Here is a 17,898-nt window from a genome sequence, read left to right on the forward strand (position 1 = left end):
TAATCTGGTTCAGAAAACACATTCTTGAATATAAAATTGCATTAGAAGTTTGTAATAATTGCAGCTTTTTGATAAGTAAGCCTGGTTCTATACCTATCAGGGTTCTGTCACTTTCTTTTGCACAAGGTCGATCTCTGCACCGTTTAAAATGGGCAAGAAAATTGGGATTAAGTAGCTTGAAAAGTTGTTTGCATTCATTCATTTCTATTTTGTAATGGGGATGAATGTGAAATTGGAAGGTGATTGATTCCGATGGTCATTTTAAATTAATGGGATCTACTTGTGTTTGAAACAGAATAGTATTGTCTATCTTCAAGTCCTGTGGCAAACTTTTTTGTATGTCAGTGTCACTTCGGAATGGCTAATTCCAAGTCTTGCGTTTTCCAAGCTTCATTGTACTATAGGTGGCAGAAAATTGATTGCAAATGAGATAAAGCAATTTCCCATCTGTCCCTTTTCAACCAATTGCATTTTTATTTGGGCTAATAAAGACAGTCTTTTTTCATTCCACAATATCTAGAAGAACACAGATTTTTTTAAAACAAATCAACTTTAATATTTGCAAATATATTCCTTGTTTTCTTGGAAAGGTAGCCTGTTTTAATAAAGCTTGTTAACAGTATGTTGTGCATGAGCATCAAATTGATTTCTTTAATTATATGTTTTTGACTCTATAATACTTTTTCTCCTTAGGCTAAGAATAGCTGAATAGTGTAATGATCCAACTAGATAAAGAAAATTATTCAAAAACTAATATAGGCATTCAACAACGATATTCACAGGCATTTATCTTTTCTGGTTTTTTTTCAGGGTATCTTACATTTTTCATTTTGGTCTTAATATCTGTGGACAAGATAGCAGCCTTGACTCCTAGTCATTATCTCACACTGCATGATGTTCAGAGGTTACAAAACTCTTTGGATCGTCCATTTACTGATTTAGAAGGAAGTTATTATACCATCGTAGGATTGAATCAATTAGGTGGGAAAGTAGCTGATGAAAAGGTGAGGATATATCTTTGGGACATTCAAAATATTGATGAATTCATGATGAATGAACTGACTATCTGCACATAAATTACTGTAAGCATAATTTTTGCCATCTGCTCTGGGCAAGTAATATTTCTTTCAGGTATACAAATATGTACTTCAGGGGTCCTCAACCTGTGGGCCATGGGCACGCACTGCCCCATCCACGCGAGTGTCACTGTGAGCGTCATGGGTGCTCGCAGCCGCTCTTGCGGCCCTATTCACACAAGCAGTGCGTGTTTGCGTGCATGTGGACACACATACACCTGCCCCTCCCACAAAACCATCTCTTCTTTCCCCTGAAGCTGAAAATTGTTCTCTGATAATATTGTGGAGCAAAAGGACAAACTGAGAAACAATCAATTCTCTCAATGATTCAGGAGAGTTCTTATACAGTTTTTATTTCTTAAAACCTTAGAATTCTTACCTGGAATTATTTATGCTTTAGCCTTATTCTGTTTGTTATTTTTATATAAATCTCAATAAGTTACTGAATTTTAATGCAAGTATTTTTAATAAAGATGGAACAGCATTAATAAGCTTTACATTAATGTCTCTACCTCTGGGTGAGGATCATGGGAGAGACATCAAAAGTAAGAAAAGCAATAAAACCTAAACAAAAGTTTATTCTTTTGCGTATCAGGCAATTGCTTATTTTGAATTCTTCTTAAAATCCTTGGCTTATGTATACCTGAACCCTTTCTATTAACATTTTAGGAAATAGAGAAGAAATTATGTATACTATATAATAGATAAAGAAGATATATAAGTAAAGAAATAAAGAACTGTATCACATTTTAACATGATAATGTAATTTATTATTCACCCATAAAATATATTTGTTCCACTTTTATTCTTCTCTAGCTTCTTTGAGTTGAATTGCCCATATTTTTATTCATCAGTCTCATTTTCAGTCGCCTTACATCACAGCTTGGAGATCTTTGTATAACTGTGGAGTACAGAAACTTAAAAATGTAACTTTGTTCATATGATAAGCATCTTCTTAATTTTTAGAAGGCAAAAGCAAGAAAAACTACAAGTAGCCAATATGTATATATAAAAGAACTGTGTTGTAATTAACAATATGTTTGATTAGGGAGATCAAGGTTCAAAGCCCAGCTCAGTCATAATACTCAACAGATGAAATTGAATGACAGGATTGTTGAACACCGTGACAGTAAAAGCTGAAATGTGCTGGTGTCCTTGCTGGTTTTGGAACGAACATAACCTATTATATACTATTTTGTATCATCCTGATTTAGGTCAATTAGGAATGAGCTATGTATTATTTATTTTTAAAATGGAATGAATCTGCCTTATGTTGAGTCAGAATAGTGTTCAGTTTATGAGTATTGTCTATATTGGTAATGTTCCTTCATGTTTTCACACAAGATTTTTTGGAAATAATAGAAATAGAAACTGATATTCTTCATGCAGAATATATTCTTCTCTGTAGGACTAATGCCTATTCCTGCTGCTCATATCTTCTTCAAAGTATTTTAATCCAGCTATATGTATTCTATTATTGTTGTTGTTATTATTATTATTTCTTCAGACAGATAATGTATGTATGAGTTTGAACATTTACAATTCTTTCTGGATTTAGCAATAGAGTTTCTCCAATAGATGGTGCTAACACTTCATTTGCTGCCTATTTTTGTATTATCTACCTAGGGCAATTTGCACTCTATCAGTTATTTTAATTAAACCCATAAAAGAGTCTCAGCCTTCTTAACTGTGTCTGGCTTGGATGCTACACAGGGTCAGTGTTATTTAGTATTTGGATGAGAGACCTTCAAGGAAAACCAGATTACAGATTACATGAGAAACTTTCAAAATGTTTGTAATAGTGAATTATTTCTAAGTGGCTGCCCAGGGAGCAATATGGACAATATATCAGTAAAGTCACTAGGAATTGAAAGAGTGTTTTTTTTTTTAACTTGATAAATATCCATCTCTGTTTTAGTGTAATTGCCTTGTGGCTACCACTTATAAGAACTAGAAGATGCCTTCCTTCCTTACATCCAGTATTATTTTTTGTTACCTTCCTAAATCAGGTACTCCATGTTTTACTAAGCAGTTATCTGTTTGCCTCTGCTTGTTTCCATAGATAAAAAGCCTCATGTCTTTGAGAATGAAGGAGCAAAGCAGGCTGTAATATAAGCAAGAAAGGGAATAGAAAAGGAACTTGTCTTTTCGTTTTTTGTTATTGTAGTGAAAGGAAATAAATATCTCATTGTGTATGTCTAGCCTGGTATTAGCCTTTTTTACAAAACAAAATTGGTAAGATTTTCCCTGGTAAATAACTGGGAATATTACATTTAGCATCTGCTAATTGTCTTAATTATTTAATTCCAACTTTTTTTTAATAGGCTGCTTGCAATTTTATAAAAACTAAATTGGACCCTGATAGTATTGATTCCCTCTTCTATGCTGCACAGGGAAGTCAGGCACTAGCTGGATGTGAGGTAAGTTCAGTTTTTACATGAAAAATATGTTCTCTTGTACAAATGTTTCGTCTGTTTGTCTTATGATTAATTTTACAACAGCTGTTTCCAAAACATCTGTCTGTAGACTAAAATAAGCAGTTATTGAAGTTATATTAAATAATATTATAGCAGAAGGCAGATCATTTAACCTGTTTTAAGCAATGTGACAGTGCAAATTAGGGCTTCAAAATAAAATTAGGTATACTTTTGTTCTATGTGGGATACAGTTTCTATTTAAGTAGTTAATATTCTTATAATTGACTTTATTTCTGAGTAGCTGAAAGTGACTTATATGTGATCCTGGATTATTTTCAACTAAGCTATTTATAAGCAGAAATGTATGATATACATTCAATCTGAGTCTTTGGGAGAAGGGCGGCATATAAATCCAATAAATCCAAATAAACCCAAATCCATTTATAGGAGGGCAGTTTACTGGTTTCTGATTTTTGCAGAATCAGAGCTGCCTCTAAGTGATTAGTTTGTGATTTCCATATTTTCTTCCATTCTGCTCATTGAAGCATTGATTAAGCTTAAGTACTAGCCTTAAAGCAGAATTTGCAGTGACTTTAGACTGCAAGTATAAACTGGAGTGCACCATAATTGGAATATATCTTTTGTTCAAGATATTTCATTTAATCAGCTGTATGAACATCAGTCTCAATTCTCTCTGTACATCCAAAATAGTACTGTTCATCTATAGAGGTCAGTATCATTAGATTTTGAAAAACAAAAAGTTTATGATGTAAACAGTAGTATAAATAGAATCCCTGGGTTCAATCCCTTGTCCTCCAGTTAAAGACATCACATAATAATAAATGGGAAAGACCTCTGCCTGAAATTCAGGAGTTGTACATCAGAATGGACAGTACTGTACCCAATAGTCTGGTTTATATATGTATATATAGCCTTTATTGTCATTGTACAACATAAATACAACGAAATTTGGCATGTCAGGGTTTTGTTTCTTAATTTGGAAGAGTTTGAAGACTTGACTTCCATTAGGAAGCAATTGTTAGATATAAGGCTAAACACTTATGGCAATGATTTATGTATACTGCATTTAGTGTATTATTCCTAGATTGCGATTTCAAATGAAACCAGGGAATTGCTACTTGAAGCTATCAGTGAAGATTCTTCGATTACCCAGATTTATCATGCTGTTGGAGCCCTGAATGGTTTTGGGCTTCCTCTCGCTTCCCAAGAAGCCCTGACTGCACTCACTTCTCGTCTTAGCAAAGAAGAAAACATCTTGGCGTAAGTGTTTATCTTGAGGATCACTCAGAGAAACATTTGGAACACGAAAGCTAGGCTGCTGTGTTATTATTTACTTCTGCATTATAGTTTTTTTATCTTCAGATGAACTGAGTTATTTAACAAGGTCTAGTTTACTGACACTTATGTAACTTATGTCACATGGTTTAACGAGCCATAAGCATGGAACAGAATTGGGAATATAATTGGATTACTGTACATTGAAGCTTTTGGGATTGATAAACTTTTGATTTAGCTATTCATAGAAATGTTAATTATCACACCTGGATGTTAGAATTTGGAAACTGCTACAGTTTCTAATCTAGGAAAATAAAATTGACTTTAATCAAATCACACAACTTTTTAGTAACATCATATTTTATGCAAACCTTTTTACCAAATAAATCCCAATTTGTTAGTGCTGTTTTTAATGGATATTCATGTTTCATACTTCTGAGATCCATCCACTTGTAATTGGTAGGATCATATATTATGGCTTCTGTTGTTTCAGAACAATTCAGGCTTTGCAGACTGCATCCTATTTATCACAGCAGGCAGATTTAAGAAGTATTGTGGAAGAAATAGAGGTTTGTTTTAGATTTATTTGTTATAATGTGCCCTTCTGCTTTATTCTCGTCTAACTAACCATATAAAATATATTAAAACAATTTTTAAAACAATATACAGATAGTCCTTGACTTACAACAATTTATTTAGCGACTGTTCAAAGTTACAGCAATGCTGAAAAAAGGGACTTACGACCATTTTTCCCACGACCCTTGCAGCATCTTCCTGGTCTTGTAATCAGAATTCAGAAGCTTGGCAACTGACAGTTGCAATGTCCCAGGATCATGTGATCCCTTTTGCAATCATCTAATGAACAAAGTCAATGGGGAAGCCAGATTCACTTAACAACTGTGCTACTAGCTTGACAACTGCAGAAATTCACTTGACAACTATGGCAAGAAAGGTTGTAAAATGGGGCAAAACTCACTTAACAAATGTCTCACTTACAGGACTACCTTTAACTATATTTTAAATATCAACAATATTCTTAGAGCAGTAAAAGAATAAATGGCACTCAAGTCTTAAATACTCATTTTTTTCATGAATCCATGCCACCAGATCAAAAGGTTGATAAATTTTTATTTCAAGAACTATATTTCAAAGAGGTGGGGATACTTGCCAGTTAGAGTTAGTGTCAGAGGGACGCAAAAGGAGGTCAAACTTTCATTTTTTCTGTCTTTTCATCCACATTTTAATTATTTTTGCCCCCTCACTCTCACAAAGTCCATCCATTATAGAGTTAGGGTGCTTAAGACTGTTGCTGTCCTGTCCTATTCTCAATTCCCACTATGCATTTTTTTTGCTGTGTTTGCATTTAATATTCAGGTTCTTTTCTGCACTGAATTCTGTTCATTCTTTAGAATCAGAATACCCTTTTCTCCAGTTGATGTTCCCTAGATATGAAAAGAATATCCGAATATTAATAAGGGGAAAGGAAAAAGGCAGCAAAACTCCTGGGTGTGGGAGGACATGCTGTCCATTATTAGATGGATGAAATAAGTGTAAAATTATTTGCTGTGATCTTTTTGTAGGATCTTGTTGCACGCTTGGATGATCTAGGAGGAGTGTATCTACAATTTGAAGAAGGGCTTGAAGCAACTGCATTATTTGTAGCCGCCACTTACAGACTCTCAGATCATGTTGGCACTGAGCCAGCAATAAAAGAAGTAGGTAACTTTTGGAACATGCTGTGGTAATGGTTTAGAATAAAGAACTATAAATTCAAAGCTGAATTTGGACTATTGCAAGATGTAAATGGGTTCACAAACTAGTAATAATTTCTATTTAAGATAATATTTTGAGTGCTTGGCAACTGGCTCACACTTCCTTATCCCATGCTCCTGTGGCCTTAATTTTGAGCATTTGCTTTCCATTCGGGCAAAAAACGCTTATTGGGGGAAGCAGCTGTGGCATTTGCTTAAGCACTGCTGCAAAAAAGATAAAATCAGGTATAGTCACATCACCTAATGGCTGCCAAGATTTATGACCATTATTCCTGGCTCAATTATGGTGTAAATTGAAGAGCAGTTGTAAGACAAATGTACATGATCTCCATACTGAATTTACATTCTCAACCAAAAAAGCAGGGTTTAAAAAAATAATGAGTACTACTCCTCTAAATTCTGTAGGTAACAAATAGGCACACCACTATAAGATGTTAAAATGGTAATGTAAATACATAATAGCCCTAGGCATTGGCCTCACGGTGTACGCCTGCCTCTTAAATCCATCATCTTGTTCTTGCTTCTTGTATGGAAAGAGGAGAAAAATAACTGTTAAGCTCTGCTCTGGGTTGAACTTAATACAAATAGTTTATTTCTATGCTCTTACCTTAATTCTGAAGTTAAATAATTTCAACATCATATATGGGAAAACTGCTACACTCTCTGGGAGTTATGGCAACTGGATTTCTTTTCTTTTTGGTTGAAAGCAGCGAAAAGTTTCAAATCAAAAAGAAAAAAAGTCCAATTGCCATGATTCAATTTCCAGACAACTGTATCTGAATGACTGAGAATCTTCGTCAATCTTCAGTCACTGTTTAGAGTCGTGCATCTTTAAAACATAAAGCAATCAAATAAAAACTGTACGCAGGCAAAGATTTCCAAAAAAAGATATAAAATGTTAATTATCTAGGGTGCACTGAAAAGTTACGCAGTTTGTAAAATTGACATTAAGATACAAGTTTAAATTTTATGGGAAAGTCAACAATTACAGGAAAACTAGAAAGTGTTTATAATCTGTAGGAATACTGAGTTATTCTGGCTCAAATGTCAGGTGTGATTAGGCTACTCACGATGACAGGATGGAAACAGTGAATTTAACAAATGGAAAGAAAGAAATTTCATATATTTCAGGTAAAAGCATTAATTAATGGGCTACATCAGATGACCTCAAAATGTGGAGAAAGATTCAAGTTATTTATGAAACTTTTTAAATGTCATCTTCCAAAAAAAGTCTTTTGTCTTGACAGTTAAGGGCTAGTCACAAAATTATGTTTAGCTGAACTGAAAATATAATTAGTGCCTATTATTTCCAATTAGTATTGGGAATGTGTAATGGACTAGAAAGGTCTCAAGTCTACTTCCTCTTTTTAAGAATTGCTGCAAAACCAATACTTTCTAAACCACATCTTTAAACATTAGTCAGGTGAATCTAAAGTGATGTGTTATAGGCTGCTTGTCATAAAGTGTTTTTAAAAATACCAAAGTCCCAAATTGGCCCAATTAAAAGTAATTATTTGGTGTGAGTTGTGCATTGTGTTGTCAGGAACTCTGAATTTTTTTAATACATAGAAATTGTGTTAATAAATTCTATTTCATTGGAGAAATTAAAACTGCTTGAGGTTATTGTAATTTAATAAGGCTCTGCCTATTTATATGGGCATGCTTTTATATGATTCCACAGAAAGAATTAAGTTTGACAAATTTTCAAACCAGCCACAATGCTTTTAATGAGATGTGATGTTTTGATTAGGTACCTAAAATAGAAGTAAAAATAATCTCTCGAGCTTTTCTTTATAACAAGAATAACAAAATCTCTTTGTTTGAAGAATATGGCCAAATGGGATTCAAAATTACTAACACTCTCTTCCCAAAAGGTTCACAAACCTTTTCTTTTCCTTACAGTCTTTTTTTTAATGTCTCAGAAATCATGATTACTATGCCCTATGCAAACATTGTCTCCTTCAGCTGCTTTGAGACATGCCAAGTCATTGTTCCTCTGAGTGACAGCACTTTCCTTTTCTGAGTACAGAAACTTAGCTGCCCATTTAGATTTACATGATAATCTCTGTCTTTTTGAGTAGAACCTGTATCTCTGCGAGAAGTAATAAGTACCATTAATCTATAAAAACAGGACAAACTACTATTCTGAATATTTCTCCTATTGATGATTTAAAATATATGTTGAGGTAATTGCCCCAGTACTATTTGAAGTCCATTATAAATCCATTTTAAATTTGCTGTTGACTGCAATCTATTGTCAAATTTTCTGGTTAACCCTACATGTAAAAATTTTGACAGTGATTTTATTAACATACGGGACAATCACCACCACCCCAAAAACTTTTTTAGTATATTCCTAGGCACCAGTATTGCTTGTTTTCTGTTTATGAACTAGTTCTCTATCAAGGTAATGGGAAGACTAAGCAATAATAAATATTTCATGTAATGAAGTTTTAATGATATGTTTAGAAATTTGGCTGAATGATTTGCTGTATATAATATAGCTTTTTAATTTTTCCTCTTTTTCCATAGTTCCTTTCTTTTTGTCTCTTAAAACAATAAAATGCTGAAACCAATTTTTGCTTATTATTTTTTATTTTAAGGATCAGCTCATCCTGCTGATGAATGCAGTGTTCAGCAAGAAAAACTTTGAGATTCTTTCCGAAGCATTCAGTGTAGCTTGTGCTGCAGCCTCCCTTTCCCAGAATCGTTACCATCTGCCGGTCATTGCTGTGACTGAGGGACCTGCTGCAGTTTCTCACCATCAGCCAATACTCACGGTCAGTGGCTGCACCAAGAGTGTCTTAATGCCTGAAGTAGAAAGTGAAAATATTTACATTGGGAAGAACTGGTTGTTAAAGCAGAAATGACTGACATTTTCTGGAACCAATCTATCCTCTAATAATGAACTGGGAACCAATTAATTTCAGAGTATTTTATAGAATGCATATTATAAAATGCCAAGTCATGTCTGGGGAATTGCATTAAAAAAAACAATGAGAGACTTAAAAATATAGAATGTCTTTCCCATGCAACTATTATTTTCCCCCTTTGGAGTTAAACTGAGCAGAATCTTACAGTACAGCTTGAACTGAATTTAGGAAAGCTACCCAGAAGCAAATAAAATTGATTTGTGCTGTACCCTGCTAATAGATCACTGCTTGGTGATCAGTAAAAAAGATAGCATCGTAGTACGATTTAATGATTCCAGGTATAAACTCGGAAGCCTGTTAATGGATAGTTAATTAATAGATGCCAATGACCCTTTAGAATTCCTCTTTAAATAGGTGAATAGACAGCAATAGTTCTCCCACTCCTTTTAAGCTTGAATTCCCAGTGGCCTAGACAGAATGACCAATGCTAGGAGTTACATATCCTACCATTGAAGAGATACAGTTTATATTTTAGGCTTGCTGTTCGAAAACAACTGCATATTAATTTTAAGTGCTTTCCTAAATGAGGGGCGGGTAGAGGCTAATCAAACCACCTGGGTCAAGATGTCCCACAATGGGGTGGCTATTACTGAGAAGTTCCAAAAATGTTTTTTTCAAGAGGCAACTGGACCTTCTGGTTTTTTCTTTGTAGATGTTTGCTTATCATCCAAGAAACTACTTCAGCTCTGAAGCTTCTTGGATGAGAAACAAAACATCTTCAAAGGAAAAAAAAAACAGAAAATTCAATTGTCTCTTGAAAGAGCAACTTTAGGACAACCATGACCTGGATGATTGATCTCCAGAGATAGGCTTTTACTGAGAAGGTCTGCTTTCTAGTCAATTCTTTAAATTCCTAGGATGGTTTTAGGTGTCCCTTATATTTTTGTAATGGTTTTTAGTTTTTATATTTTGAGTTATTCTAGATTATTTTGGTTTGCCATGTCCGTTCTTTAATATTGATTTAGATTGGTACAGTTTATAAATCTTGTAAAATTAATATGTATTGCTCATTAAAAACACTATTGTAAATATTAAAAGCTCCTCTCAACCCAAGTTTCTCCAAAGCAATTTGGATAAAAATACCAAACCAGTAAATTTAAGAAGGAATGCTATCTTTTGTGAATAAACCAGGGTTGGTACAGTCAGCTGCACCAGAGGTTATCTACAGTGTTAATAATGCATTGTTATACAACAGTGGACCATGGAGCAAAATAGAGCATTAAGAAAGCAGCTGTCAGCCTCATCATCCATTTTATAGGTTATTATCTAAGCTGTTGGAGATATATTGTTAAAGACTAGGAGCATCACAGCTGTCTGGGCCTGAGCCCATTACAAAGTCATTCCTGGCAGTTCAGCAATGTGAAGTAGAGGCATGAACTGCATGAAGGGACAGGCAGGTAGTTCAGAAAGCTGTTGATCCTCTAAATCAGGAGTATCAAACTCATGTCACGTTGGCATCACGTGATATATTGGGACTTTCCCCCCTTTCGCTAAATCAGGCATGGGCATGGCCAATGCATGACACATTTGGCCCACGGGCCGGGAGTTTGACAGCCCTGCTCTAAATGTTCCCGCATGTTCTACATTGACAGAAAAAAAAATGCAAAGTGCAGCTCCACTGTTTTATTACTATCAAATATACCAAGGTTTGAGTTTCTTGGTAGCTGGTAATTTCTTAAAGATGTGATACAGTTTCGTCTAGTGATTAAGGCACCAGTCTTTAAACCAGAAGACTGAATTCTAGTCCTATCTTACACCCAGCTGGGTGACTTTGGATCAGTCACACTCTGTCAGCCCAACTCGACTCACAGGGTTGTTGTAGGAAAAATAGGAGGAGGAGGAGTGTTAAATAATGTTTGCCACCTTGAGTTAGTTATAAAAAATAATAAAGATGGAGTAAAAAAGTAAAAAAAATATGTCTTGTGGAAGCTAGCTTTCTTTTCTCATTTCATCACAGAGAAAACTTTGAACTACACAAAATGTATGCTTGGAACGAGAAAGGTGAGAATAAAGCTGAGCTGTTTCAGAAAAATAAAAATACATGGAAAATTGAATTAGGTGTCTCACCTGTCTAAACTCTTACAGTCTTGAGGTACAACATATCCTCTTAGTTGATGGATAAAAGGAAAAGGAGTATTTTTAAAGATAGGCTATATTTAGGTTATACTATATGATTTAAATCTAAATAACAAGAATTAAAGCTATAACAAGGAATTAATTAGATGTAGTTTTTGAAAGATGGCCAGAAATGATATCTGAAGTAAAACAAACAGAAGATCGTCAGGACTTCTCCATAGCTTTGTCTTTTCCTGGAATTTGTTATTTTGCTGGTTTTGTCTTCATATATGAGGAGGAAAAATAATTTTACAAATCTTTTACATTCTTTAGCTTAAAGTGACAAACGTGATGTCACAGCCACTAACTCAAGCAACTGTAACCTTGGATCACGTAAAGTCTGTTGCAACTAAAGCCACAGTCCTTCAGCAGTCTACTTTTTCTCTGTCTGGGTAAGCAGAATATTATTTTTCAAAACCTTTGTTCTTCATTTTCAGCTTGGAAGATCCCCATTCTTTCCAAGAATGTGGAAAGCATGAGGAGATGAAAAATAGATATGGATCCATTAATGCTCATGAATAGCTCACTCTTTGACATTTGGGATTCATAGTTTTTGTTTCCAAATAGTATCTTGTGACTTCATTCTGTTTCCTTGCTGTGGTGAGCCCCTGTTATAAGCAAGTGCATCCTGCTTCTGGCATTTTTAATAATTGCTATGTATATGACCATCAATTTTCTGCAAATTTACAGCTATACTTTTATTAACAGAGACGTCTTTGAGCTGAATTTCATGAGTGTCAAGCCTGCTAGCGGCTATTATGATTTTACAATCACTATTAATGGAGATAGTCGGTTTATAGCAAACAAAGTTGAGGTAAGTATATATTCGAAGCCCTTTTTTATTCTGGGAAGGAACTTGTTCATTAAAACTATTTTGGCTCTTGTTAGTTGAAAAATACTTATTTTGGTCAACATGTAATTTGTGGCAGAATCCAATCTGGTTGGTCACCAGGACCAGAGGTTTTGTCTTCCGAGCTTTTGTGCTGGAGCTGATCTTCAGATAATTTCTCTCTGGTCATTAGAAGCTAGAGAGAAGTTCCCTGAAGATGGCTTGGCTCCAGCACACGTCTGAAAGCTTGGAAGACAAAACCTCTGGTCCCAGTGACTGACGCAGTTTGGATTCTGCAATATTATCCCGTGACACATATAGTCAACCCTTCATTCATTTCATTTGTTTCTCATGGGTTGTTGTGTTATTTTTTTTAATTCATGTAGCTGTCCATGGAATATGTCCTTTCCTTTCTCCCTTCCCAAATAACTGTTACCATAAGGCTAGGCCAATGGCTTTGTATCAGAATGTGTGATGGTCAGACTCCGAAGAACTGTGTAAAAAAATTCCTGGGATTAAAAAAATATGCTGCATTGAATGGATAGAGAGGACAATAAAAAGCATGGTTTTAATTAAATGAGTGTAACTGATGTGATTATACTATATTTTAATAAATATTTTACATTATTGGCCTTTTTGTAGTGGCAGACATCCACCCTGGACTTGGTAAACAAAGGTTCATACCAAGCATACCCTAATTTTCTCACATTCAGTGTATCTCACATGTACCACTTTCAGAAAGACATTCAGTATTTTGTCTTATTAAGAGGTAGCCTCATATTACTTTGCTTTGATCTTGTAAAAAGACCAAGCTAGGGTATCCTGCTCATGCTTTTTTAAAATTTTATTTAGCCTGTATTTGGGGAATGTGCAACTGTTATCCTGTTTCTTCTATTCAGCGTCACTATGATTGCATCCCATATTTACTAGAATTCGTTTAATTAAAAATTAGTTTGACGAAACAACTAGCCACATGCAAACTGCATGCGAGCTAGCCATCTGCGGGATATGTTGTAAGAGAGGAGTTGATACAGTTAAGAATCCAGATCTAGGCTCCATCTTTCTTGGCAGTCTGTGATGCTTTTGGGGTTAAGAGTTTCCCTTATAAAAACTACTCCCTGTTGTCAGACAGGCAGAATTTCCCTGTCTTTCCTTGTACTAGGATCTCTGTAAAGTGAAGCAGAGCCCTATGTTGAGCCCTAGAAGAATAAAGGAGAGGTCCAGCTGCCTATCTGCTTCAGAATGGCAGAGCAGAGCTTGTAGCTTCTTCTTCTTGAGGGTCTGCAAGTTTGACTTATTCATCTGGAACTCTTGCAGGCATGGCTCGTGTTGTTGGAAGGGGCTCAATTGTAACCAGCTTAGCAGGTCATTCTATTCCCCTCCCCCTGCTTTAAAATAAATATATATATTTATATATATATATAAAGGCAACATTAAAAATAAAAATATGGTTTTCTGCCTGCATGGTCTTCTGTGATGAGCCGAAGGACAGAAAGAGGGAGTAGTGACCTTCCTCCCATATTTAGGCATACCAGGGGTTGTAACACAAATACATATATATGTATATGTATATATATATATACAGAGTAAAAAAAAAACCTTGGATGATTATCTCCTGCTCAATATTAAGGGTTAATATAGGGTGGAGAGACACTTTTTCTGACAAGGCTAACTTTTTTCCTGAGGAGCTCAGTGGATGAAGGTATGTGCAAAATGGAATGAGTCACTATTTTTTGAAATTTTCAAGACAACCTTGAAGGCTTATTTTAATGCATTAAACATATTGTGAGACATGCAGTGTCAGGAAACTACAATTAATTTTGTGATGAAATTTCAGCAGTGTAATTAGAAAATGTTTCAGTAACTGAAAACAGGGTGGTCTTAAGACTGGGGGATAAGTTGCCCAACTGAATTTGGGGCCCAAAAAAACTTTTATTCAGTAACACTGAAAACATAAAAAATATTTATTTAGAAGTAGCAAATATTATTCCGTAGTTTACTTCATCGATATTTTGAAGATCTAAAACGAAGCAATTTCCAGATTGTACGTTGTGATTTTTTTTCCTCGCTGCCTTAATCTTTTCATTCTTTTTCTAAAAGTCATTCCCAAAGTGACAGGGATGGCAGTTGGAAACAATTTGTATGTGTGCTATTTTTGTTCAAGAGCTGTTTATCATATTTGATATTCTCTTCACCCCCTCAATTGCTTATTTAATTGAAAAATTAGCATTTAAGACTTGTTGCTCACTCAGCATACATCAGCTAGAAGTCACTTGTTTGCACATGCCAAGCTCTGCCATACATATCAAAATCATTGTGGTAATTGGAGTAACAATCTCTCTTAAAGCATCAGAGAGGGATTTATGGAGCTGCTTAAGCACTCTGGTTACATAAGTGAGTACTAGTGGCCATGCATTAACGGTGATGGCTTAGTAAGAATACAGCTTTAATAATAAGGCATTTTATTACTGGAGAAAGCTGTCAGGTGGGCTGCTTATTAGAGGTTGTTATTAGATTACTTAGTGCTCTAGCAGTTTCAACAATTATGATCTAAACTTTAATAAGTTAAGTAAAAATAGCATATTCTCCCGCATTCATTAATGTGTGTGCATGAATGTAATGTGCCAAACACAGTAGACAAATCTGAGCAAAACAAAAGATCAATCTTTATTTGAAATATTCTTAAATGTCATCTTCAAAGTGTCGTGTATGAAAAATGTTTCATAATTGCCTCCCTGGTTTACTGTGGAAATTTTAATCAAAGTAAAATGTGCTGTTGATCAAATAAGAAACTGTATTCAGACTGCTGTTCACATATTTTTATGCCTCTGGAAAGGAGAAGAAAATCTATTTCCAAATTTCCATTGATCCCTTTGGCCGAGTGCTGTACTCAAATTAAGCTCAAGTGTAAACTCTTGATGTTCTGGTTTGACCTTGGAATACTCAAAAACTGTTTGTTTTTTGAGCCTGGAATGTTTTGCGTACCTCAAATTGCTTTTTTCTGATTGTTTCATTGCGCATTCTATTTTATTGCATTCTGTTGGGTATCGTGGCTGCTATCAGTTGGGACTTAATTTCATGATATCCAGCTGAGCATATTCCAAACATGGTGCTGCTCATTCCCTCACCATTGGTTTACAATACATAATGCCCCAGTGTTCAGATTTGTCTCATATGCCTTTCAGTTTATGCTTTTTAAAAGTTCCTGAATCCAAGAAACAAATTAGATATCCAAATACTGCAAAATGAGATAGAATAGTAAAGTACAATTTTATTCTTCGTTGAACTTTAAGGACAGACATTCCCTTTGTGGTTTAAATGCATAATGTTGATTTATCTCAACCACTATAATTTAACCAAAGACATAAAAAACTCATAATCCTGCAGAGTGCCTCATAGAGAACCATAGTAAGTATTCCCTATGATTAGAAAATGGAGCTGTCAGCCACTAATTAGTCATATTCTTGCTTCCTTAAATTTCCCTCATTGGTTTGCCTCCTATCCTATCTTTTCAATCATCTCTGAATAAAGTTGTGCTATCTCTTTTCTGGAGACTCCATCATTAATAAAGTGTTATAAAGTGTCTTTTAGAAGAAAGTTGATTGATAATTGATTAATATATGGAAGTATATTAATGTGTGAATATAATTATATCCAAAATAAAAAGTTTATTGTTGAACTCCTTTTTAATACATTCTCAAGAAAAGAAAGAGAAGAGATGGGTGTGGAAGTAAGCCTAATTTCCAAAAATGAAGCAGGAATAAAATATTATTCATCATCTATTTAAAATGTAGCATATTTTGTGTGTGTAAATGTGTGTGTGAGAGAAAGAGAGATTTATATTGTTTGTTTGTTTGCAGTTGAAAGTCAAAGTCTCAACTGAAGTTGGTATTACAAATGTGGATCTCTTTACTGTGGATAAAGACCAGAGCATTGCACCCAAAACTACCAGGTAAAATATCAGTACATAGAACTCAGTACTGAATGCCAACACTCTAAATGTAGGCTTTGCCAATATGTTATCAAGGAAATAAATTATATGAATTGATCTGTATTTTGAGATTTAAAATGTTACGTTTTATACTAGGATGTGCATGGTTACACTCTTAGCAGCAACTAATCCTTTAAAAATTTCAAGTATCAGATTATTAATTCCTTAACCACTCAGTCAGCCAGAGTAAACAGAACACTAAACAGAATTTGTTATTTTAATTTCTTTACTGAACTTCTTGTATCCTTGTCTGCTTCTCTTTGAAAATGAAAGTTGTAAAGGGCGGTTACACTTCTTGAAATTCTAGAAAGTGATATTGTTCTTTCTGCTTTTACTGGTTTTGCACTGAATATCTTTTAAGACTTGTCTGATGCCTTTAATGATGCGTTGTAATCTGGCTAGAAAGGGCCATAAGTAGGGGTGGGTTCTGGCAGTTGCTACTGCATGTTCCCTTGTGGGCGCGCCTTGGGTACATGCACAATGCAATAAAAATTGCTCTGCACATGTGCAGAAGCCAAAAATAAGATGGTGCTGCCTATGGCGCTGCCTGGAGAACTGGTTTGGGGGCGTGGCAGGCCTAGGTCGCCGCCGGTTCCAGCAGTCCAGGCCACCAAACTACTACCGGTTCAGCCAAACCAGTAGGAACCCACCACTGCCCATAAGGCCTCCAAAGCAGATTATATTAGGGAATAAAGAGGAACATAAACAATTCCTCTCCTTGCTGTCTGTAGCATTTTTTCCCCTTTCACATCTCCCAAATTATTTATGATCCCATTTCCTTATTGCCCACATATTCTAGGGTTCAAGTATGACTGGAAATCTGATCATTTGGTGTATAAGCTTTAGTTCCTAATCTTAAATATGTAATATAAGGTGGTAGACAATGTGCTCTGAGATGACAACCACCTCTCTTCATGCTAAAAAGGTCCTCAGTAATTATACATATAATAAAAGTTAATTCTGGGGCTAGACCCCAATAAATCATAGAGATTCAGCAATGACTTTGATTTAGCAATAATTTTATTCAACAAATGGGATTGAATTTGAAGCATAACCAGCCTTCTTGTAATTGTCTTTATGAGGGTAAAAAAACTACTTGCAAGTTTCCATAGTTTTCTCCTCCTTTATTCAAGGATGAACATATTTTAGACTTGCAAATTAATTTCCCTAAAAGAATAGGGCCAATTAATTATAACCAATAAAATAAATACATGCATACTAAAAATAAAAAAATTGAGTGTTTCTAAGTATTGGTTTACCAGAAATTTGGGGTCAGTGCTTGACCCAAATTGAATCCTTCTATACAAAAAGATCTTGGGTTTTCTCAAGTACTCTTAGCAATCTAATTTGGGAATACGAAGCTTTTTAGTTGTTTCTGTATTACATTATATAACATAATAAGGAATCAGAAGCTCTTGTTGATTAACTGCAAATCACTAGATTTATGAGTAGATCCCAATCCATTTTGT

The 17,898-nt window shown here is 34.8% G+C and overlaps 1 protein-coding gene across 3 annotated transcripts in view; it reads left to right on the plus strand.

The window, feature by feature from the left end:
* Positions 1–17,898, plus strand: part of RPN2 (ribophorin II) — a 33,697-nt gene that overhangs the window by 734 nt on the left and 15,065 nt on the right. For all 3 annotated transcript variants that reach the window (XM_081947595.1, XM_081947597.1, XM_081947596.1), the window contains exons 2-10: positions 811–1,004; positions 3,401–3,496; positions 4,599–4,774; positions 5,283–5,358; positions 6,370–6,504; positions 9,165–9,341; positions 11,883–12,001; positions 12,318–12,423; positions 16,299–16,390. In XM_081947595.1, coding sequence (XP_081803721.1) covers positions 811–1,004; positions 3,401–3,496; positions 4,599–4,774; positions 5,283–5,358; positions 6,370–6,504; positions 9,165–9,341; positions 11,883–12,001; positions 12,318–12,423; positions 16,299–16,390 — 1,171 coding nt within the window. The remainder of the gene's footprint in view (positions 1–810; positions 1,005–3,400; positions 3,497–4,598; positions 4,775–5,282; positions 5,359–6,369; positions 6,505–9,164; positions 9,342–11,882; positions 12,002–12,317; positions 12,424–16,298; positions 16,391–17,898) is intronic.

Source organism: Natrix helvetica (genome assembly GCF_964273705.1).
Source record: "Natrix helvetica genome assembly, chromosome: 3".
Taxonomy (NCBI): domain Eukaryota; kingdom Metazoa; phylum Chordata; class Lepidosauria; order Squamata; family Natricidae; genus Natrix; species Natrix helvetica.